Here is a 24,274-nt window from a genome sequence, read left to right on the forward strand (position 1 = left end):
CTACAATTGCTTGGTTCTGAGTCCTTCCTCTTTTCCTGTCTAGCTGCTTTGTGTTCCCTTCCTCTCCTCTTAGCTCCCCCTTACCTCCTCTTCCTGTTTGCGTTGTACTTGTAACCAGAAATAGCTGGATGCTGGTCATAGGCTGGGCCTCTCCTGCTGCTGTCTTATTTGTTGTTCAGCTTTTCTCGTGGCAGCACTTCCAACCCAGCTAGCGAGGAGGCCTGGCAGGGGATATCTGATATACTGGGCCATAGAAAACTTTGTGTAAAAAGTAAAATGCTTGGTGCGATGATACTCTAGTATGGATCTTTCCTTTTTGTTAGCATTGCAAGCAGGGGGAAGATCAGCCCTACCACTTACTAGCAGTCAGTTCAAGTCCTCCAGTATATATATCACCGGTGAACTGAGAACCTCTATACAATCCCCACAATGCCATATACTTTGTTGCATTATAAAATAGTGTATTATAGATGCTCTCTGGCACTTTGGCTAATTGTGTGACAGACTGTCAGATATACTCCTGAGCACTATCAACATGAAATGTTCTGTAACTTGTGTGCTTCTGTACATCGTTTAACAGAACACTCAGGGTGCATCTTAATGTCTAAAAATGTTTGCAGTGCTGCAGGTTTACTGTCCTATATTGTACTACTTATTGGAATTCCTGTGTTTTAAAAGTGTGACAGCCTACAAAGGTTGAATGCGCCTGCAATTCATGCTGACTTAGAACTTTTATAGAAGATCCAAGAATGGGCCTACTGTTAAGTTAACTGCTGTTCATTTCTGGACCAACATATTTGGTAAAGGTGGAGTTTTTGAAAAAATAAAAATAATTTGCTACCATGGATGCACTGCTAAGCTTTCCTTTCACTTTTAGAGCTAGTTAAATTAGAAGTGGTTTTTCTGGAGTCAGTCGAGCCCTCTTAGGTGACATTTTCTTGACATTTATATTTCCAATCAGGTATCAGCTGGGCATTGGACAACCTTTTAACCTGCTCATTACTAAGAGTTTTGTTACTTAGTAACAAAACCAAGGTCTCTCGGGTTACAGTGACCTCCATGTATTTTAGACACTCTGAGATTAAAAATATGCGTTAGAATCATACATTGCCCTTTACATGACATGCAACTCTAAATGATTGATAGAGACAGTAAAGCAGAGAATGAAATTTAAACACTATACATTCTGGAATTTATTTAGAAGGAACAAGGATTCCTCAATATTTGGGCATAGACATTTGATAGGCTGCTGAGATAAGGTTCCTAAACTCATTGCTGTGTAAGAGACCAGACCCTTCCAAAATACATGCAACCCTGCAAATGCATCATACAGCAAGGGTTCTCAAACTGGGGGTCGGGACCCCTCAGGAGGTCGCAAGGTTATGACCTGGGGAGTTGCGAGCTGTAAGCCTCCACCCCAAACCCTGCTTAACTTCCAGCATTTATAATAGTATTAAATATATAAAAAAGTGTTTTTAATTTATAAGGGGGGGTCACACTCGGAGGCTTGCTGTGTGAAAGGGGTCACCAGTACAAAAGTTTGAGAACCACTGCCATACAGCATAACTGTGCATCTTAGCACATTGTAAACAGTAACTTTAAATCATAATATAGCTGTTATAGCTAAACAAGGTGTATCTATAAGCAGCTGTAGAAAGAAAGGTTGGTGCGACTGCTGTTGGTAGGACAGAAAGATGTTTCCTCCTACCAGCCAATCCCAGCACCTGAAAAAAGCCTTTCTTCAATGGCTGAAACGAGTGTTGATGCCATCCAGACAATTCACAGGCCCTACTCCAGCACCAGTTGTTGTGGCCGACAGCAGTCTTTATTTAAAATATAAAAACTGGACATACTGTGAATACAAGAATGAACATTCCAGCAGAAATATGCTCACACACCCCTCATTGAAGAATCTAATGCAGTCTAACAAATTAAAAAATCAAATTAAAAAGCAGTCTTTTACTCCTCTGAATTTAACTAAATACATCAAGGTACAGTACAAACCCTGTAACGCTGGAGATCTAGAGAATCTGAGTTTGTTGTTTATGTGTATTTTTAACAAATAAGTTTCACTCTATTCCCACTTTGCATGACTCAATTCTAGAGTCTACTGTAGACTTCCAAGCTTACAAAGAAATATTTCTTTGGCAACTAGTGCTTCACGATGCAGCCATCTGCTGCCTTTAAAGTTTGTCTAGTTCTGGCAATAGAAATAATTAGAATGAATGAAGATTGACATTTAAGGGACAGAGTATTCTAAAGTAAATTATGTTCTTTCAAATACTTAAGACCAAAAAATATGAATTTAGGGACATTCCTAAAGCTTGTATAATATAGAGAATTGAAATTTGTTTTAATGAATTTAAATATTTGGTTTTGCTGTAGGAAACAAAAGTTCAACTAAAATCTTGCCACATTATATCCACTTTGGGGGGAAAAGTGTGTTAGGAAAAGGCGGAATATGATGTCACCTTTGTTTGGTTCCCTTCTTTGTCATCAGGAGCAGTTTGCTCCATATATCTTGATTTTCAAAGGTCCAAACAGCAGTTGGGTGCCTAGGGTGGAATTGTCTAAAGTACCTAAGGGTGCTCTCATTGAAAGGCAGATGTTTCCTCCTACCACCAGCCAGTCCCAGCAGCTAGAAAAACGTGCGGGGGAAATCTCACCCAAACCCTGTTAACTTTCAGTGAGAGTTAAATGTCTAACTGGCATTTGGACCTTTGAAAATCTCCCTGTTATTACTACTTTACTCTATCAGAACTGCCGTGCTTGCTTTTATCATTTTCACTATGGAGAAATGAACCTGTCTGAAAGCATGAGTACAGTTTACCATGCCTGCTTTGTTCTCTCATGCTCACAGTAACCAAGAATCCTGCATGTACAATTAAATGTTCTTTATGAACTCTCTTTGTCAACATGTGATCTGATAGTTCTGTTTCAGATATCATTACATGATTAGAAATAATAAGAATATTAAAGGTCTTGTTATAAATGTCTTGCCACCAGTGAAACCAGTTCATTAATGTTCTTTAAATGGTAAGATGTTATAAAAATAGTTTCTGGTTGTTTGCATTATACTGCTCTGGATACTCAGTTTTAGCTTTGCCCCTTTGAACCTTGTATTATATGGAGTCACTTGTATTTCAGTGACTCCATATAATGTTTTTTCAGTTTACTAATAGAAACGTGTTTTCAACTTCTGTTTTATTAAACTCTAAAATCTGAAAGTTCATTTGTTCTTTTTGGCTTATACATCTTCACCATTAATCAAGATTCTGCAGCTGAAACTCAAGTTCTCTGTCCTCTGTGAACCATGTACCCACCAGAACAGAGACTAGCTCACTCTCCAAAGGTAGTAAGAATTTCACAGTGCTAAGAATTGTTTAAAAAAAAAATCTTATTTTTGTTACTGAAGGCAGCAGAGATCACTCAGAGCAGATTGTTAAGAAGTTGTCACTTTTACAGAGACATTCTTTTGACTATGACCACACTTCAATGTGTGTTAGTGACAATAGTTCCCAGCGGTCATCTCCTAATTCATGTAGGCTTGTGCCCAAGTCTTTTGTGGGGATGTGTGTTTTCAGTCATAAATCCTTTAACAAGCCCTTTCACCAGAGGGAGAATCAGCCACTTTTGTGGGGGAGCCCTGGACCGGTTTCCAATAATAAGACCCCATCAATAGGGTCACCAACGTCTGTCTATTATCCCCTTTCTTCCCAATCTTAGCCCAGATTGTTGGATATGGGGAGAACTTTACTGCACCAGTGAACCCACCGGTAAAGATTAAACATATTGAGATAAACAACGCACCAAACTCATTGGCAAAGTTCATTGTATCTCTCACGTAATTGCTCTGCAAACCAGAAAGTCTGTAGCCAACATAATCACTTCCTGCTGTATGATGGTTGTGGTGTTGAAAAGAAGAGAGCAAAAAAAGCCCTGGCCCAGTCAATCTGCCGTGTGGAGAAAATTTCTTCCTGACGCCAAACGTGGCAATTATTGATATGCTGATGACCCATCCCATGACCTCTACTTATTGTTAGATGCAGAGCTTTGCATCTGGGGACATTCTGATTTAAGTAAAAGTCTTTTTATTGTACAGATGGAGTTAGCAGTGGCCCCACTCTGCAGGCGAGTGTCTGATCTAGGAAAGTCTTATAGGCTGTTGAGGTCATTCAGGTGAGTTACAATCACAGTATCTCTAGCAATTGGTAATGTGGTCAAATAATATTATTAAATTAATTTCCTACTTGTTGCTTGTGATTCTAATTAAAAACCTTCTGGCAACTTCACATGCAAATTAGCAACAAATTAGTGTTTTTCCTTTTAATTTTTATTCATACTGTAACTACAATTTGGTGAATTTTGTCATGCTAATGTCAGCTAAATTGTACCTTCTTGGATTGTATTTGATGTTAGTTCTTATGATAATGAACTGTATAGTTAGACCGAGGGTTTTCATAGAAATATAAAACTTGCATTCCAATGTTGGGAGATTGTTTAATTAAAATAATACGCTTCTTGTACAAATGATCACCTGCCAAATTCTGCATTACAAAGCAATGATGCAAAGTGGCAAAAAAAAAATGAGATGCACAGGCAGAAATAATTCTCTCTCTAAAAGGCCTAGCACAGTATTGGCACTCTATAAATAATAATAATATTCTAAGATGTATCTTTTTCCTTTCTTTCATGATTATATTGTGTAACTTGTGCTTTTTCCAGACCACTGCTGTTCCAGACTAGTGAGCATATTGCCAATAGTCCAGCTGTGGGAGATATTATTCCATTCAGCATTATTCTTCAGTTCTTATTTACAAGATCACCACCTGAATTAAAATCACCATTTCAGGTAACCCGGTCAAGCCATCTTCCTTTTTGAAATATTCCATTAATAGATTCACTCTGCCACACATCAGTGCCTCCTCTCTAATTAGCTTTTGTTTGAACCCACATTCAGGATACAGTTTATTGTTTCTGTTTTTATTAGTTTGTGGCGAAGGTGCTCAGGTCACTTGTTTTATATTTTCGTTAGTTTGTAGAAGTAAAAAAAACCAAAAAACCAATCATCCTGCAGATAAGATATACTGAAGTGGGCTCACAAATTTTTTTTATTCTCCCAGATGAATGTATGAGTTTTCCTGGTGTTCATTTGAAAGCTGACAATTCATAACTTCAAATATGCCCGTGAAAAGGGGTTTATTGTTTTCTTTTATGTTGTTAAATTCTTCCAGTGTATTGTTCAGTGGAGATGGAGTAAAAACTCCCTCTAAGAATTCTAAGTGAATCTACATCTTTGTGTCATCTAAAATTTCTTAGATGAGAGCCAGTTTATTTTTATTGCTGATTAGCAGTTGTGATAGTGATGAACAGCTTCATTTGACTTTAATTTAGTTTACCTTTGTGTCTGACAATTGTGCATATTTCTTTGACATTATAGCAAATATCTTCTATCTACTAGTGTTTAATGGGTCCATATTTCTGTGTATCAGAGAGCAGAGTGGTCCATTGCCCGTTATTCCCAATGGCTTGATGACCATCCATCTGAAAAGGACAGACTTGTTCTCATAAGGTAAAAACAATTATTCTCCTGTTTGAATGTATTACTGTGAAGCAGTATTTTAGCTGAAAAAACAGGATTGCTCTTGTGAAGTAAGATGTGAGCTATAGGGGCTTTATTCCAAAGAGTGTCATTTTCTGCCCATCTTTAGAGGTGAGCTGCAAAGGGTTTCCCCCAAAAAATCCACCCCAAAACACTCCTTAGTTAAATTTTAAAAGAAGGAAAATGCACACAAAGTGGTTTAGGAATGTAGTAATCACTACATTTTCACAAAATTACCTCCTTAATATCCTGAGAAATCTAGGTTCCAGCCTTCCTGCTTCCGGTGCTAGAAGCAAGTGACATCACAGCCATAAACAAAGGGAATTAAAATAGGTGTTCAGAACGGAAAACTTTTGTTTATGATAGTTGTGGTATCATTCATTCTTTTAGAGAAATCAAGAAGTCAGCAGCGGTTATGGACTTTTTCCTGATTTAGAATCTTAGAAAAGAGTTTTGCAGTTTTTTTCAAAACCTGCAGTTGACCTTTAAGAAATGTAATAGAGAAATTCAACAGTGGTGCAAAGCTAAGGAGCTACATATTTGTGATTATTCTATAAACTTGCTTCTACTTATTGATCATCACTTGATCAATTATCAGTTATCCAACATGCTAACAAAATCTACAAGTCATAAGTCCTGTGTCCTCTCCCTAACTTGTTTTCACCTATTATTATAGACTATATAATTGACTATATGGGGAAGCAGTGAAACTGATTCTGTACAAAATGCTGTCCAAAAAGTGCACAAAGAAAACATATTGGAAAAACAGAGAAGAGTATTTTTCAGTCTCCGACCTTTTTCGGTTCCAATAATCTTAAAAGTTACGTGCAGCAATGGTAGTTAAAACACATTCAGACAAACTGTACCTTTCAAGTGATGGGTCTCTTGTAGCAGGTATTTTCAGAACTCTAATAGTACTTGGAAATAACTCTTTCTTGACAAGACCATGCAAACAATTGACCATGTGACCTTCGTAGTACCTAAGCCTTGGGTCCTTTTGGAACACTGAAGTCATCATAAAATGCTACACAGAGGCAAAGGTTAACATTTGATTTGTTTACATTGAATATGACATGCTTACAAAGGCCTGACAGTGGCACTGCAGCCTGTGATCTGGAGGATGGGAGGGGAAGTGCTGCAGTTTGAGGCCCTGCAGAACTTCAAATGCAGGTAGAATCCCTCATGGGGATTCAAGGGATGCATTGTGGAGTGGCAGGTCTGTTGAGCTGGCTCTTTGTGCTACACCACCTCTACTGCTTCGATGTGAAGGGATAGTGGGGCTATGGCCGTGCCTTTCCCTGCCTCCTTTTGGGAGTTTCATACTGCTGTTGGTGCTAGCCAGGACAATGCTCCCACCCCTGCACTAGGGTGCCTAGCCCTTGCAGGAAATCCTCTTGCAGGGAGGCTCACAATCTAGCCCAATCTGATTAGGAAGCAACATTGTGACTGTGTACTTATGTGTGTGTACATTCCGATCGTCTGCTGAAATTATAATAGCTGGCATTTACATTTCAGCCAGCAATATTTTTGTTGAAAAGAAATACTTATCTATCTGTCCTTTTAAACAGAAATTAAAATATACAGTCAATAGAAGTCTGCTGTAAATATTTATACTGTAAATATAATGATAGCATACATATGAGAATGGCTGGTTGATGTATTTTACCACAGATTTATTTCATAAGCATCTGTGAGTTATTGTCATGCGGTGGCTCACATACAATTGGAATTAGAATTTGGAAGTTCATGTACAACTATTAAACTGTTCTCCTTTTCTTCTGTGTTACACCTTATGGTATTTGAACCTGTTGCATTTAGAATACGTAATTGCTAAGTGACTCTGTCTACATCGTGTCTCTCAATGTGCAGCGGCAGTCAGAAACGCTAATAGAATGTTAGGAACCATTAGGAAAAGGATAGATAATAAGACAAAATATCATAAAGCCACTATATAAATCCATAGTACACCCAAACTTTGAATACTGCATGCAGTTCTGGTCGCCCTGTCTCAAAAAAGTTATATTAGAATTGTACCGGGTACAGAGAAGGGCAAAAAATATGATTAAGAGCATGGAACAGCTTCTGTATGAAGAGAGATTAAAAAGATTGGACTTTTCAGCTTGGAAAAGAGACAACAAAGGGGGGGTATGACAGAGGTTTATAAAATCATGAATGGTGTGGGAGAAAGTGAATAAGGAAGTGTTATTTACTCCTTCACATAACACAAGAACATGGGGTCACCAAATGAAATTAATATGCAGCAGGTTTATAGCAAACAAAAGGAAGTACTGCTTCACACAACTCATAGCCAACCTGTGGAACTTGTTGCCAGGGAACTATAACAGGGTTCAAAAAATAACTAGTAAGTTGTTGGAGGATAGGTCCGTCAATGGCTATTGGCCAAGAAGGTCAGAGATGCAACCCCATGCTCTGAGTGTCCCTAACAGTCTCTGATTGCCAGAAGCTGGGCGTGGACCACAAGGAATGGATCACTTGATGATTGCCTGTTCTCTTCATTCCCTTTGGGGCACCTGGCATTGGCCACTGTTGGAAGACAGGATACTGGGCTAGATGGACCACTGGCCTGACACAGTATGGCCGCCTTATACGTTTGTATTCAACACCTAAAATAAATATGCAAAATATGTCTCTTCACGTCTTAAATAGAGGAGTCTTTTGAAGGTCACACATTGGTTGATTTGAATATAATAATGCAGTTTGGCTAAAAAAATTAGGTTTTCTTATATCCAAAATCATGAAATCTTGAAGGTAGCTTGTAATTCTACAGCACTCCCTCCAGTGCTGAAGCATTATGGGGTGATGATCACTTAGGGTGAAATCTCAGACCCATTTAAGTCAATGATGAAATTCCTATTGACCTAATTGAGGCTGGGATTTTATGTATAGATGGGATTTTCAAAAGCATCTAGGGCAGTTTTTCTCAAACTGGGGTCTGCAAGGGTACTCCAGGGTCCGCGAGCCCAGCTGATTAACTCCTCCACCTCCCTCCCTCCATTCCTCCCTTCTTGCTCCCAGTGCCTCCTGCATGCTGAGGAACAGCTGTTCTGCAGTGTGCAAGAGGGCGGGGAGAGAAGTGGGGATGGGGTGTGCTCGGGGGGACAGAAAAAGGTGGGGAAGAAGAGGGGCAGGAAGAGGTGGGGTGGGGTCTTGGGGGAAGGGGTGGAGTGGGGGCAGGGCCTGGGGCTGAGCAGGGATTTGTGCACTTGGGGTCCGCAAACTTTTTAAAATCAAAATGGGGATCCTCAGGTTGCTAAAGTTTGAGAACCACTGGTCTAGGGAAATTAGGAGAACAAATGTCATTGAAAATCAACAGGACTTTGTGCTCATAAGTCCCTTCAGGCAACTTTGAAAATCCCACCCTTCAACGACAATGTAATTAAACATTATAAAAACAGAGCAAAATATAAACAAGTAAATGTATCATCATAAAAGTATTGGGGGAAGAGCAATCAAGACAAAAACTACTCTGAGAAAATGCTGGTGTTCTTTTAAATGGGGAAGATAGGTGCCCAGGATGAGCAAGCTACCTACCAAAAGTACCAGCCCAAAACATGATTCCCCGCTGATCCATAGAGTGAAAGTGGGGCCCTGCAGGGAAGATGATAATATTATACTGTCACCAACCAGGGCAAAGCTTTTGGAGGAGGTTTCTCTCCATTAAGGGCTTTTAAAGTCAACAGAACCTGCTTAAAACTAGTCTGCCCCTTTCTTTGCAACCAACAGAAAGAACACAAGGCAGTTGACCATGGCTACGGAAGCCTGTGGCCAAGCTTGCTATTGCATTTTGTTCCAGCTATAAGTATGGTAGAAGCCCTACTAAGATCTGAACTATGTGATGACATTTAACCTTATCTGAACAGTATTTCAGTAATTGTGCTAGCTGACTTTGTGCTGATAGTAGTTTTTCCTTGTCTGCATTTACGGCTAAGCCACCTTCAGGACTGGTTCAGCTAACAGGATTGTTGAAACCATGTTAAGCCATGGTTAAATTTCATATTGTAGACTAGGCCTAAGAAGAATTAAAACAGTTGAATTTTGTAATCCCAAAGGCATGTATTAGTGTTGCAGATTATCTGTGAGTAATTGTTTTTAGAAGAATTTGTAGCTCTTTTGCTTTGTAATGTAGAATTTATTGTATAATATTACTTGTGGGAAATTAATTCTGGTGCATCTTTACAAATGGTACATTTGCTGCCATTTCAATTTGTAATGACTGCAGCTGGTCTAGAGATCTGCTTTTTAAATATTACTGTAGTAGGGTTATCAGGTTCCTCACAGCTTGTTATCAAATCCTTAGTTCCTTCTGTTCACTATGGAGTGACTAAACACTTTAAACGCTGCACAATGGGAGTATGGCCAACTGGTAGCTATTAATGAACTATTTTTGTATATTCCTTCTTGTTTGTCTTCCTATGGCCTGGAGTAATTCCTGGGGACTGAGTTATTGGAATAAAATTTGTATTTTGTAAACTAGTTGATCCACATTCTTTTATTACAGTTTAAAAATTACACCCCTTCCTTCTCAGCAAGGTTTCCTATTACTTAATAAAGTATCAAGTCAGATCCAGTTCCTGTAGATCTTCCATTGACTTTAATGGAAGTTAAATTAAGCCTGTTGTAGACTCTGAACTGCTGCAGTCATGGGTCAAATTCTGATTCCACTTATACTGTGTAAACCTATTAACTCCACTGAAGCCAATGCAATCACACAAAGTATAATTACACTGGTGTAATAGAGATCAAAATCTGGCCCAGTACATTAAACCAAGCATTCTGAAACATTTTCATAGTGTGCACTATATCTTAATAGAGAAATTGTCTCAAGGATGACCTCCTTCCCGTTAGCACTGGCAAAGATCAGTTTGTGAACCTTAGTATTAGATTATTCACGAAACTGAGTTACAAGCTTAATTTGGTCCACCCTGGTAGTAAGTGCAAAAGTATGACCAGTCCACAAGGTTGTATTGTGTTGCAGGCACTGGTTTTCCTATTCATGCACGAATTCTTTAAATTTCCAACTAAGTCAGACAAACCTAGCACCAGCCAATCAGATTGCTGACTGACTGGCCCTGATTTGCCGATAAGTGTACAGTATAAAAAACAAAAGCAAAGCACCCAACCAACACAAGCTTGTTCATAAAAATACTTTGATATAATTTATTTTTTGGTTGGCAGAACTATAGCCCAATTATTTGAGCTAATCATTTTGCAATCTTTAATAAAATAGAGTCCTCTTCCTACTATTTTGTGTTTACATATAATAGCTTTTGTAATATTTTGATTAAATAGTTGGAGCCATACTGGTGTATTTTTATGGCATAATAGTCTATTTTCCATAGATATCTCCTCTTTGCCTTATAGTTTACATAGCATTCTCTCTTAACAAAATAATAACAATAATACTTACTTGTAAAGCAATTCATGGCCCTGATCCTGTAATCTGATCTTTCATGCTGATCCGTGTGCCTTTATGGGGCCACGTACATTATTATTAGCATTATTTGTATTACTAGAGTATTTAGGAACCCCAGTCATTGACCATGAGTCCGTTGTGCTTGGCACTGGACAAACACAGAACAAACAGATAGTCTCTGCACCAGGGATCTTACAGTCTGAGTAAGGGTCTGTCTGAGTGAATCAGATGACAGGATTGAGACCTTAGTATTCAAAGTATATAAACATTAACAAATTAATTAACAGTCCATTTTGTTGATATATACTGAGTTTCCTTTAAGGGACAGTATCCAGATCATAGTTTTATTAATTATTTTAATTTAGATATAAATCTTCATGTTTTGAAAGAATGTTTTATAAAAAACGATCTAGACTTATATAATCCACTTGTCCTGAATTCCAAGAAAGCTGATGTTTTTGAGCAAGCAAGTGAAGTAATTTAATAAGTGCTTTAAAATCCTCTTTTCTTCTTCTTTATGTGGGAGGGCATCTTAAACCTAGATTTTTTTTCCTTACATCTGATGGCATTTTTCATGAAACATTAATATATGCAGAGCATCCCTCCAACCGTCTTTCTGTAGCCTTCTCTTACAAATGAGATCTGTAATGTGTATCACATCTGATTTTTTGAAATGGAAAAAGAATTAATGAACAGATTTTTTTGTCCTTTATTAGATTTGAAGATGCTGAGTATAGGGCAATATTGGGTCTAATCCCTTAGAGACCAGGTTGTGTAGATTATATAAACAGGGTTTCTTCCCATTTCTTAAACATTTGGAAGATACACGTAAGTGACATATTTCTATATGAATATGATCCTGTTTCTGTTTTAGTGCTGCCTGCTACATGATATTCATTTAGCCCATAAAGCATCTAATTCTTTGATTGCTCCTTATTTACAAGTATCTTTACAACATATGCTGTAGGAATAAATTAATCTACTATTCCTGGTACAGAATTGTCATGGTAAAATGATGCATCACTATTTAACTTTTTTGTGCCACATAGTCTTAATTAGTTTTTGTAAGTTAGGACTGGTGTAAGTTATATAATGTGATGACATGACCTGTCTCATAATACTATAAATAAAACTAGAGATTTAGACAGGAGGGAACCTCTCTTTTGGTAGCATAAGTTATACATTTTGTAAGAAGTTACACAATTTTGTGCTCTCAGCAAGCTAAGGGTGAAATCTGACAGCGTTCTTCCATGACTGAATTCACTGTGCGCCATACACCTTACCATCATTATCCATATTACCGGAGGACCCATCGCTGTATGTCATGGTGCCCAGAGGCTACAGTTATAATTACATAATTTCCTTCAAGAAGGAGGAACAAAGCTGCCACCCCAAGTTTAGTTCCTAAGTTAAAAATTGCTGTGGCCCACAGGATAAACCATCCTGTTTTTTTAACTGTGTGCATCTTCAGGTAACCTCTGGGGCTAGGAGAAATGTTGGTGTTTTTGTCCAGGCTCCAAACATCACCTCCATTTTTCTCTCCCTGCCAACACTCTATCTGTTATGAGGATTGTAGGAGATGATAACTTGAGTTGTCCTCTGCACAAAGGAACTCCAGTATCTTGGGCTAAGCAAACTCAGAGACCTAATGCTAATGGGTTCAGATGCCACAGTGATGGGTTCAGTATAAGAACATGAACAAAATAAAATAAAATAAAATTTCACCCACTATTCAGTTATTACTGCGTTAACAGGAAGCATCCTCTATTTTACATGAATATTTTGTGTTTCATTCTTCTGAAGTGTGTTTTTCCCTCATCACCTCTGAGCCTTTGAACACCCATGCTTCTCATGTCGCATGTGCATCCACTGCCCCAAACACACAGCTCCTTAAGCATCAGGGAGTAGCCGTGTTAGTCTGTATCCACAAAAACGACGAGGAGTCTGGTGGCACCTTAAAGACTAACAGATTGATTTGGGCTTCTCTCACTCCACCAAAGGTCATTTTTAACAAACACATAGTTATTTTAACAACTCCCTCCTCCTCCTCCCTCCTATTTCCCTCCTCCTTGCCTCTCCCACTTCTCCTCATGGCATTTAAAATCTGAATGGGGACAACGCTGGACTCTTCCCAATCAGCGCTGCAACTATTGAAACTTATGTGTGTAGAGGGGGTCAACAGGTCACACTGGAAGTGCTGTTCAGAGATGCAGCCAGCAGCAGCTTTCTCGCTGCCTCTTCATTGTTCTCAAACCCAGTGCCAGCCACATGTGGAAGCAGCAGCCCTGTGTGATCCTCCTTGTGCACTTGTTGTAGGCGGTGGGTGGCTGGTCATTCTGTGGCGCACCAGTGGAGAGAGTGGGAATGAGGGCTGAGGCTGCGTAGAATGTTCAGGAAGTTGACCAAGTCCCAGCAGTCATCGTTAGTTTGGATCAAGAAGTGGAATAATTTGATCACCGGCTAACATGCCTGCAGCCTGCTTTCTGATTGGGAAGAGGGCTCGCTCTTCCTGTAGTAGCACATGAGAGCATAGACATTCTGGGAGGAGAGTCTAAGTGGCTGTTCAGAAGGTGTTGGTATGTAGTGACTCATTAGTATATGGTTACAAAAATGGAACACGCAGCATGTTGTGTAAAAGCGTATGAGCACCTCAGGGAGTTCTGCTGTGCTTGCTCACCGGCAGTTCTCTGGTCGTTTGACAGCTCTTACTGCAACCAAGTTATATGAGTCTCAGATACACTCTTAACACCCTTTTAACATAGCCTCAGTCTTGGTTGCTGTGCTCCTGTGCATGACCGGGAAAGGAACTTTCCCAAACTTAGTCCATTGGTTCCAGTAGGGGCATCTTGTGCCAGCCCTGCAGTGGGATGAAGGCACTGCCTGGTAGTCCAGCCACCATTTCCTTCTTATCTGTGTTCTGTAGAGGAGCTACCCCAGGTAGCTGTGGAGACTGACTACCCCAGGCTCCATGGTTACTCAGTTCAGTGCCTCATTTGCTCTCCCTCTATGTTCCACTCAGGCTGTCCTTTTACTGTGTGGTGCTTTCTTCTCCTCTATCTCCTCCCTCAAAAAGGTGTAATCTACTGAGGACCATGGCACCAGCCACATTAACTTCCATTGATAACCTCTACAATGCCTTATATGATGCTAAATTCCCAGAACTGGGATTTATCCTACTAATCCACAAATCTCTGTGGCAGCCCCAGAGACAGTGCCAGGCTGGGTCATACACTGATGGAGAATTTCAGAGGATGGTGTGTTGGGGTGTTTTAGTACATCCTGGCCAAAGAGCATGCCATGCTGCTTTTGAATGTAGTGAGCGACTGGAGGAGTGCCAGGTCTCTCAGAGATGATGACATTGCTCATGAAGTCGAACCACTGTATGTTCAGGAATTGATGCTGATGGTGCATATTGAATCCCGCTAGCCTCTCCAAGGTGCCTGTAAGAGAGTCCGGGTTTCTGACAGGTATAGCAGTACTGGTAGTATGCAGTTTCGGTAGATCCTGAATGTTGTACCAGCACAGAAACTTTTTTGTGTCCATAAGTGAGGCACAGACTTCATGCAGGAGGCAGCAAGACCTATTCGTCGGAGGACATCTGGTTTGCTGCAACTGTTCGCACTCTGCAGCGTAAGCAGATGAACACGTCAACACTGTCCATGGGGCTTGACCCACCCTGCGTTGAGGGTGCTAGTGGGCCAGCCCTGATGTTCTGGATCTTCGTCTTCTGCCATGAGACATTCAAGCCCACAGTACAAGCAGAATCTTGGAGACCTTGAAGGACAAAATTGAAGTTCCATGGCTTCTCCACAAGCAAGGCACCATAGTTTTGTTGGTGGCCACTTCTTGACCAATCTTTATTCCAGTGTGTGGAGTGGCAAGTTCTAACATTCAGTCAATAGCTCGATAGAGTGGTGCAGGGATGAGAATGCATCCCTGCCACACACCAGAGGTTGTGTAGAAATGCAGTGAAGGTTGTAAATGAGTGCGCACCCTTGTGCTGTTATGGGTGTGAAGATTGTGTAGCAGATTTAGCAGAACATCTGGGACACCAACTCCTTTCAGTGCAAGCCAAAGTACTGACCTGTTAACCAAATCAGAATTTCTCTGATGTCAGTATATGACATGTGAAGTGGGCAATTAAATTCTCAGTGCAGTTCAGCCAGAAGCCAGAGGGTAAGTGAAGCGTCCATTTTCGACTACCCAGCAGTGACACTTGATTGCTGTGGATGGTGATGACTGTTAAGGAGCAACTGCATGCTACCAAGAGGAATGTGAGCAAAGACCTTTAAGAGACTGGTAACCAATGATATCAGCCTGGAGTTGCCACACTTGTACAGGGGCACTGTGATACCATCTCTCCATGCTGAAGGTAGTCTGCCTGAAGCCCACACTTTTAAGAACAGTTGAAACAGGCCAGTGCTGACTGGTTCCAAGGCACCTTTGAGCAGCTTGTGTGGAATACCGTCAGGTCCAGTGGCATGTCCATCCCATAACTTTTGGATGGCCTTTCGTGCTTCCTTGAGTGATGGAAGATCAGTCCCTGGGTCTGCACTTATGTAGCTTGCCAGGTCACATAGCTCCGCACAGCGTTCAGCAGGTGTGTGGTTCAGCAAGCTTTCACAATATGTTTTCCATTGGTCCAGGACTTCATTTGAGGAGGGGCAGGGAGATATGTCTCGTTTCGTGATGGGAATATTAGAAGGCTGCTTATGGCTGCCAGCCAGGTGCATGATAGCTTTGCAGGCAAGACAAAGAATGTTGTGCTGTCGGCTGTCCTCTAGTTTATCGACCAGGGTGTTGATGTAGATCTCAGTCATGTTGTACCATGGCCCAGAAAAAGCGTTTCCACCATTTACTTCCATGGACATCTCCCTGCTTATGTGCTTCTTCCTTTTTTTTTCTAATGTATCAAAGTCCTCTTCAGAAAGCCCTTCCAATGACCATCCAAAGTAGATGGTTTCGGTGGTGGTGCTTGGTATATCATTATGTATACCACTCTAGGTGATTTCCACATTGTGAAGAGAATACTCAGGTCACGTATGTGATTTTCAGCAGCCTGTGTGTATTTCATGGCTTCAACAGGAAAGACGCTGGTACTGTTGGTAGACCTCTGGCCTGCAAGGAGTTCGAAAATGCAGAAAGAGCTGACCTGTGAGGTACTTTGACCAAACACAAACCTAGCTCGCTAGCAAGTCCCCCTCTTGGAAACCTAGCTCCTTCTGTAAAAGGCTCAGCAACTGAGTACAATAGCCTGCTCTGGTCTTTGATGCGTAAATAAAATGAAGTGCTGGACTCTCTCTGCAGCCCAGCAATCCACTTGGCAGGGCTTGAATCTCAAGCCTCTCAGGGGCTATAGTGCTGTGCTCAGATTCTCTTCCTTCCCTCCAGCAAGCTGAAAGTGCAGGACCCTAGGCTTCAGATCAGTCTCCTTCTCTCAATAGTGGTGAATTTTCTGCTTATTGCTGTCAGTATGGCTCACCCCATGCCCAATTTTTGACCTTCGTTGTGGGAGTTTAGGTTCATTGTTTAGCTTCTGTGTCTCTCTCAGGCGACCTAAGGCGGTATTTGCACAGCAGCTGGGAGGTGTGATTCCCAGTGGGGGTAGACATACACGTCTCAAGCTAGCTCAAGCAGATCTGGCACCTGAAAATAGCTGTGCTGGGGCTGTGGCATGGGCGGTGGCTCAGGCTGGTTACTCGAGTATCTACCCAGGGGCCAGCACATGCGACAATGGCCACATGACTATTTTTAGGTGCTAGCTCAAGCAAAGCTAGTTGATTGTATGTATATCTACACTGGGAATCACTCCTCCCAGCTGCTCTGTAGACATACCCTATATGAGTTAATACCCTGCTCCTGGGTGCTGATTTCCCTCAGGTTTGGTTTTGTGCCTTTCTCTGCAGCACTCTCACTCTCTCAGCATGGGCTTGCTATACTTCCTCTGGCTTGCCTGCCACAGTGCTCCTCTCTTAGCCTGGGCCGGTGGGTCTCCACTACTGCAGCACCATGGAGATAATTCAAAACCTCTTCTCATCTCTCTGCCTGTTGTCTACTGCCTGCCTCTGAGAGATAACGGGCTCTCATCCCTGCTCCTTCCTGCATGGGCATACCTCCTGTGAAACTGCATATTCCTGCCTTCTCTGATGCTCGGATTAATCCACTGTCTAAGCACCCTTCTCCCGCTGTGCACCAAGACCCAGCTTCCAACTTGTTGGGGGAGCATCTGACTGTGGAGGTGGCTATTGCATCGTAGGGATGGGGAGAACTTCCCTGGCAGGAAGCTCACATCTGAGCTTTCCTATTTAGACTTTCTGAATTCCTTAGGCAAAGATTTTCAACGAGTGCTGAAGTGGGGCTTCTGAACACGTTTAGACACCCACATAAGTGACCTAATCTATAAAAATGCCAAGCATCCAGCAGCTCCCATCAACTTTAAGGGCCTTTATATTTGAAAATGTTGGCTTCAGCCTCTGAGTTGTTGATCTCCTTCAGGGAGCATGTGAGGTGTGTAATTTTGGGAGAGCACCTGAGCTCAAGAAATGTGGCCTTCATTCCCCAGGATACTGTATCGCATCTCGCACTTTCCAGATGTCTTTGTTATCCCTTAAATCTCCCCTGTATTCTCAGTTTATGAATGTGAGGTTTGAAAACAGTAGTTCCCTTCTTCTATATCAGCTGTCACTGATGCAATTATTATGTAAGGAATATTTCTTTGAATTAGTTTTTGTGACTCCGGTAGAGTTGCTATTCTCACTGCATTTGTTACACAAGCCATAGTTGGATTTAGCCTTCCTTTCCATTCAGGCCAGAGTCCAACAGAACAGAATCCAACCTTTCCTAGGGAGGTGGTGAATATGACACAGCTGCTTTTGTGATCCATCCTTTCTGCTAGCTCAGAGAAAATTCATGTACAACATCTATAGCACCTTACAAGTTTCCAAAGCACTGTTCAAACATTGATGAATTTAGCCTCTTGTTACAACTACAAATATGGAAATAGTTTGTCCCTATTTAGCAGATGGAGAGGCAAAGGTACTCAGGGCTAGAGCCACAAAAGGGACTTAAGTGTTGCAATACCTAATGCCTCATTAAAGAACATTGGGCCAGAGGAAAAAAAATGACACTGTAGGCAAGTGGTTAGCGCCCCCACCTGGGATGTGGGCGATTCAGGTTCAAGCCCTATTAGTTATACAAAATGGAAGAGCTTTAGCAGAAGAGATCCCACCTCAGAACACCAGGGATAAAACCTTTTTGGTATCTGTTAATTATGAAAACAGCTCCTTCAGTTTCTACCCCGCTGTTGTCTTGTTATGCTAAGAGGGTTAAACTCCATAATTTTTCAGCTCCCAGTTACGAACATTTCTTCCAAGGAAAATCAGTCAGGACAGGACAACGGTGATGTTTTTGGCTCTTATGAACATAGTGGTGATTCTATCTTGGTCTTCCTGAAATTTCCAAACTCCTTTCTCAGGAACTGGTGTTTCACTTTCAACCTTGCCTCAAGTTCATACTGTGTAAATAGCAGTGAATGCATTAGTGTATTTTCCATCACATCATACCACACAAGACAATTTCAGTGTTACACTGTATTACTGTAGTTGCTTATATGCTCACTGCTCATGCCAATTCAGGCACCCTGGTATTGCAAGTTGCTATGTGTTATACATATAACTCATATAATGATTCACATAACAATGCTTTTATATATACATTGATTTTCACATTCCATGTACATGCAAAGTTCTGACTCAACTCACATGTTCAACTCTTAGTGGAGAGCATCTCTGCAGAGTTTGATATCTGCCTGGTTAGATTACATAAGAACGGCCAGACTGGGTCACACCAAAGGTCCATCTAGCCCCATATCCTGTCTTCCGACAGTGGCCAATGCCAGGTGCCCAGGGGGAATGAACAGAACAGGTAATCATAAAGTGATCCATCCCCTGTCGCCCATTCTCAGCTTCTGGCAAACAGAGGCTAGGGACACAATTCCGGCCCACGCTGGCTACTAGTCATTAATGGACCTATCCTCCGTGAACTTATCTAGTTCTTTTTTGAACCCAGTTATACTTTTGGCCTTCACAACATCCTCCGGCAAACAGTTCTACAAATTGACTGTGCGTTGTGTGAAGGAATACTTCCTTTTGTTTGTTTTAAACCTGCTGCCTATTAATTTCATTTGGTGACCCCTAGCTCTTGTGTTATGAGGAGGAGTAAATAACACTTCCTTATTTACTTTCTCTGTACCAATAGAATTTAAAGCTAGAAGGGCTTTAATATGATTATCTAGTCTGACCTTCTGCATAACCAGGTTGTAGAATTTCACCAAGCAATTCCTGCATCCAGTCCTTGACTTCTGATTAATTTAGAGCATCTCTTTTAGAAATACATCCTCTTTTGATTGAAATACGTCAAAGGATGGAGAATCTACCACATCCCTGGATAATTTGTTCCAATGGTTAATTGCCTTCATCGTTTTATTTCTACCCTGAATGTGTCACTTCAGCTTCCAACTAATGGATCACATTATGCCTTTGCTCAGTTAAAGAGCCCTCTACTTTCAGAAATGTCAGTACTAGGGCCGTCAAGCGATTAAAAAAATTAATCGCAATTAATCAAATTAAAAAATTAATAGTGATTTATTGCATGATTAATCTTGCAGTTAAACAATAGAATACCATTTATTTAAATGTTTTTAATGTTTTCTACGTTTTCAAATATATTGATTTCAATTACAATGTAAAATACAAAGGGTAGTGCTCACTTTATATTTTGATTACAAATATTTGCACTGTGAAAAACAAAAGAAATAGTATTTTTCAATTCACCTAATTCAACTACTGTAGTGCAATCTCTTTATCATGAAAGTTGAACTTACAAATATAGAATTATGTACAAAAAAAGCCACCTACATTCAAAAATAAAACAATGTAAAACTTTAGAGCCTACAAGTCCACTCAGTCCTACTTCTTATTCAGCCAGTTGCTCAGACAAATAAGTTTGGTTGCAATTTGCTGGAGATAATGCTGCCCACTTCTTGTTATAATGTCACCTGAAAGTGAGAACAGGCGTTTGCATGACACTGTTGTAGCCGGCGTCGCAAGATATTTACATGCCAGATGTACTAACAAGTCATATGCCCTTGATGCTTCAACCACCATTCCATGCGTCCATGCTGAGGACGGGTCCTGCTCGATAACGATCCAAATCAATGAGGACCGATACATGTTCATTTTCTTCATCTGAGTCAGATGCCACCAGCAAGATGATTTTCTTTTTTGGTGGTTTGGGTTCTATAGTTTCCGCATCAGAGCGTTGCTCTTTTAAGACATCAGAAAGCATGCTCCACACCTCATTCCTCTCAGATTTTGGAAGGCACTTCAGATTCTTGAATCTTGGGTCGAGTGCTGTGGCTATCTTTAGAAATTTCACATTGGTATTGTCTTTGCATTTTATCAAATTTGCAGTGAAAGTGTTCTTAAAATGAACATGTGCTGGATCATCATCTGAGACTGCTATTACATGAAATATATGGCAGAATGCGGGTAAAACAGAGCAGGAGACATACAATTCTCCCCCTAGAGTTCAGTCACAAATTTAATTAAAGTTGGCCAATGATGGCCAACGACGCATGAAGCGGCATATGAATCTTTAGCGCATCTGGCACGTAAATAACTTGCAACACCAGTGCCATGCAAACGCCTGTTCTCACTTTCAGGTGACATTTTAAGTAAGAAGCAGGCAGCGTTATCTCCTGGAAATGTAAACAAACTTCTTTGTCTTAGTGATTGGCTGAACGAGAAATAGGACTGAGTGGATTTGTAGGGCTCTAAAGTTTTACATTGTTTTGGTTTTGAGTGCAGTTATGTAACAAAAACCCTACATTTGTAAGTTGCATTTGCATGATAAAGAGATTGGTACTCCAGTACTTGTATGAGGTGAATTGAAAGATACTATTTCCTTTATCATTTTTACAGTGCAAATATTTGTAATAAAAAATAAAGTGAGCACTGTATCTGTACAGTTGTAATTGCAATCGATATATATAATAAATTTAAATTGGTATTCTATTGTTTAACAGTGTGATTAATTTTTAAAATTGCGATTAATTTTTTTGAGTTAATCGCGTGAGTTCCTACGATTAATTGACATCCCAGGTCAGTACTTATAGGATGTGAAGCCTTCTACGCCCTCAACATCACGATCAGCGACACTAAAAGTGGGCTTTGAAACCATTATAGCCCATTTTAGTCCTCAGTAGGATTTCCCTCGTGTTCAATACGATTCCTCTCCCTTTGAGCCTTTAGACAAGTTCCCTCTAAAATGGATCACCCTAAAGGATGCTATGAGTGTAGTGACTTCGGCTATGAGGCTTGAGGAACTACGTTTCCCCATCCTCCTCAGAGCTTCTCTCCCTCCTCCCTGACAAATAGTAGTTCTATCTTCTAGACTTATTACAAGTGAACAAGCAATTCCATTATCAGTGAGCCTATTTTTCTCTCAGCCTCTTGCCCTGCCCCAGCTGTTTCAGAATAGAAAGCTGTATTCCTTGGGTATTAAGTGCATTCTAAAAAAATTTTGTTATTCTAATTATTTGTTTTGAGGGATGCTAAAAAGAAAATACAGCTGCTAAGCCTGTCCTCCAAGAGATGAATAAAGGACGTTGTTGCCGAGTTTACCAACAGGCCAGCCTTCCTCATCCCCTGAGGCAGTTGTATTTCTTGGGCAAGGAGGGCAAAGCCATTTGCTTCTGAAATAAGGCAGCCAAGCACTCATTCATAAAGCTTGACCTGCTGACTGCTCCACCTGCGTTTGGACAGAATTTTGCTAGTAGCACTATCAAGTCAAGTGTTCATGCTGTAACCAACTGGCCTGGAGTTTATTCCTACTAAATCAGAGAAAAGAAATGTGTAACAAGGGAAAATTATTTACTAGTAACTGTTTGTCATGTCCTCTTCCCTAATCCACCCTCTGAGGAAGGGGACTGCTGGTTATTTTTCTAAGTTTTTCTACCTTTTTGCTATGGTAAAGTCTAACGGAAAGGGAAGATCAGACTGGAGCTTAGAGGGAAATTCTCAACTTTATTGCTAGAGGATAGTTGGCAGTATTGTGCCATCTGTCTCTCTTGGGGAATAGAAAAGGAGGAGTCTGACAGTAAGCTGAATTACTGGTAAATTCTTAACTAAGTAGTGTTAATTTTCTTGTTTAACAGTAAAAATCAAAATCTATTTTATTTTAAAAACTAGGGGATGCCATTTCATAATAATAAACCGCCTTTGATAACTCAAGCACACAGGACCCAATTCTGTCATCAGAGATGCTCTAATTCAACCACATTATTGGGTGATAACTATGGCTTGTGTTAGTCAGGTCAGACTACATAAATCATAATGGTCTCTTCTGACCTTAATCTATACGCTTACCCTGGCAACATGCATGACTGCTGTATAAGAAGAATCCAGTAGAAATGCACACATACAGGTGAAAATGTGTTATTCTGATCAGTAAGAGCAGTATTTCCCAAAAGGTGGAGCAGAGAGGAGCCACCTACAGCCCTCTCGATTTTTTTCTAGAGTCTTTCATGAAAAAGAAAAAGTTAACTGTTCTGGTTGTGAAAAACACATTCACTTCGTGCCTGCCTGAGTTGACAGATAGCTGGAGGCAATCACTGGGAGGCAGAAATGGCCACTAACTTTGAAAGGAGACAAAGTAGATCTTCATAAAATGGGTGTGGGAGGATGAGACTGTGAAGATACATAAATGAAAATGTCTACTATCACACAGTACTGGAGGATTGGTTGTGACTAATTTCCTGATTTTTGAGAGGGGAGGGGCTTAGTTTCCAACAGTTTGGGAAAACATTGCTTGAGCGAGAGAGCAGAGGAGATTGTTCAGTGTTTAGGCAGTCAAGTACCTTTTTTACTATGCTCCGTTCTAGCTTGCAAATCTACTCTGGATCCTGCTATCTAGCTCAGGGGTGGGCAAACCTTTTGCCCTGAGGGCCCCATTGGGGTTCCAAAACTGTATGGAGGGCCAGTTAGGGAAGGCTGTGCCCTCCCCCCATCCCCTCCCACCTGACTGCCCCCCTCAGAACCTCTGACCCATCCAACCCCCCTGCTCCTTGTCCTCTGACCGCCCTCCCGGAACCCCCCGTCCCCTATCCACACTGCTGACCCCTGACAGGACTCCCATGCCTATCCAAACCCCCCCCCCCCGCCCGTTCCCTGTCCCCTGACTGCCCCCGGGAGCCCTGCCCCTTATCCAACCTCCCCGCCCCCTTACCGTGCTGCCTGGCCGGAGCCAGCCACACCACTGCGCCGTCTAGAGCACTGGGGCAGGCTGGCAGCTCGAGCCCCAACGCCCAGAGTGCTGGCAGCATGGTGAGCTGAGGCTGTGGGGGAGAGGGGATGGCAGAGGAGGGGCTGGGGGCTAGCCTCTCCAGCTGAGAGCTCAAGAGCTGGGCAGGATGGTCCTATGGGGCATAGTTTGCCCACCTCTGGTCAAACTGCACAAATAATTGTTTTCTAATAGACTAATTAATCTAAGTTCTTTACAAGAAAAATGATCCTCTAATTTTTTTTTTTTTTAACTTAGAGGTGCACTGGAAGCTTATGTTCAGTCGGTAAGAACTAGAGAAGGAAAGGAGTTCGCACCAGTCTATCCCATCATGGTTCAGCTGCTGAAGAAAGCAATGTCTACACTTCAGTAACACCATCCAACCCCCATGCTACTCAAATTCTATATTGTTAATTGGGCACTGACAGATGAATGCTTATAGGGTTAATATAAATAATTATTTTCAAAAGTGCTATTAGAAAAAGCCCTGTCTAATAAAGGTTCTAACATCTTCTTTTTGTACTCTGTATTCCTCAACTTTGTCTAAACAGTAGGACATGTTTGATTGTAATGGAATAATATAATTTCACACAAAATGATTCTCAGAGAATATTTGCCTAATATTTTCTAATATCCTTTCTGAATTTAAAAGTTAAAAAACAAAAATTAGGACTGTCTCAAATGTTCTGTATGCTTCAGAAAATGAATTCTAATACCTACGCATTTAGCTACTTTCCTGTAAATATGTCACAAAAAAGAGCGTGATTAAATATTAGTGGTATGCAGAAAGGTAGCTTTTTTATATAATGTTAGAATGAAAGGGTCTAAACTTCAGTAGAGTTAGATCAGTTTATGTCTAACATTCCATGTAAAAAGCACTATTTATCACAAAAAACGTT

General features: G+C 40.9%; 1 protein-coding gene across 3 annotated transcripts in view; it reads left to right on the forward strand.

Moving 5' to 3' along the window:
- The window catches only part of COG5 (component of oligomeric golgi complex 5), a 307,456-nt gene extending 283,567 nt beyond the window's left edge, over positions 1-23,889 (forward strand). For all 3 annotated transcript variants that reach the window (XM_073328456.1, XM_073328457.1, XM_073328458.1), the window contains 4 exons: positions 4,103-4,179; positions 4,726-4,852; positions 5,493-5,572; positions 23,634-23,889. In XM_073328456.1, the coding sequence (XP_073184557.1) occupies positions 4,103-4,179; positions 4,726-4,852; positions 5,493-5,572; positions 23,634-23,748 (399 nt within the window). In that variant the 3' untranslated portion in view covers positions 23,749-23,889. The remainder of the gene's footprint in view (positions 1-4,102; positions 4,180-4,725; positions 4,853-5,492; positions 5,573-23,633) is intronic.
- The last annotated feature ends 385 nt before the right edge of the window (positions 23,890-24,274 follow it).

This window comes from Lepidochelys kempii, chromosome 1 (assembly GCF_965140265.1).
Source record: "Lepidochelys kempii isolate rLepKem1 chromosome 1, rLepKem1.hap2, whole genome shotgun sequence".
NCBI lineage: Eukaryota > Metazoa > Chordata > Testudines > Cheloniidae > Lepidochelys > Lepidochelys kempii.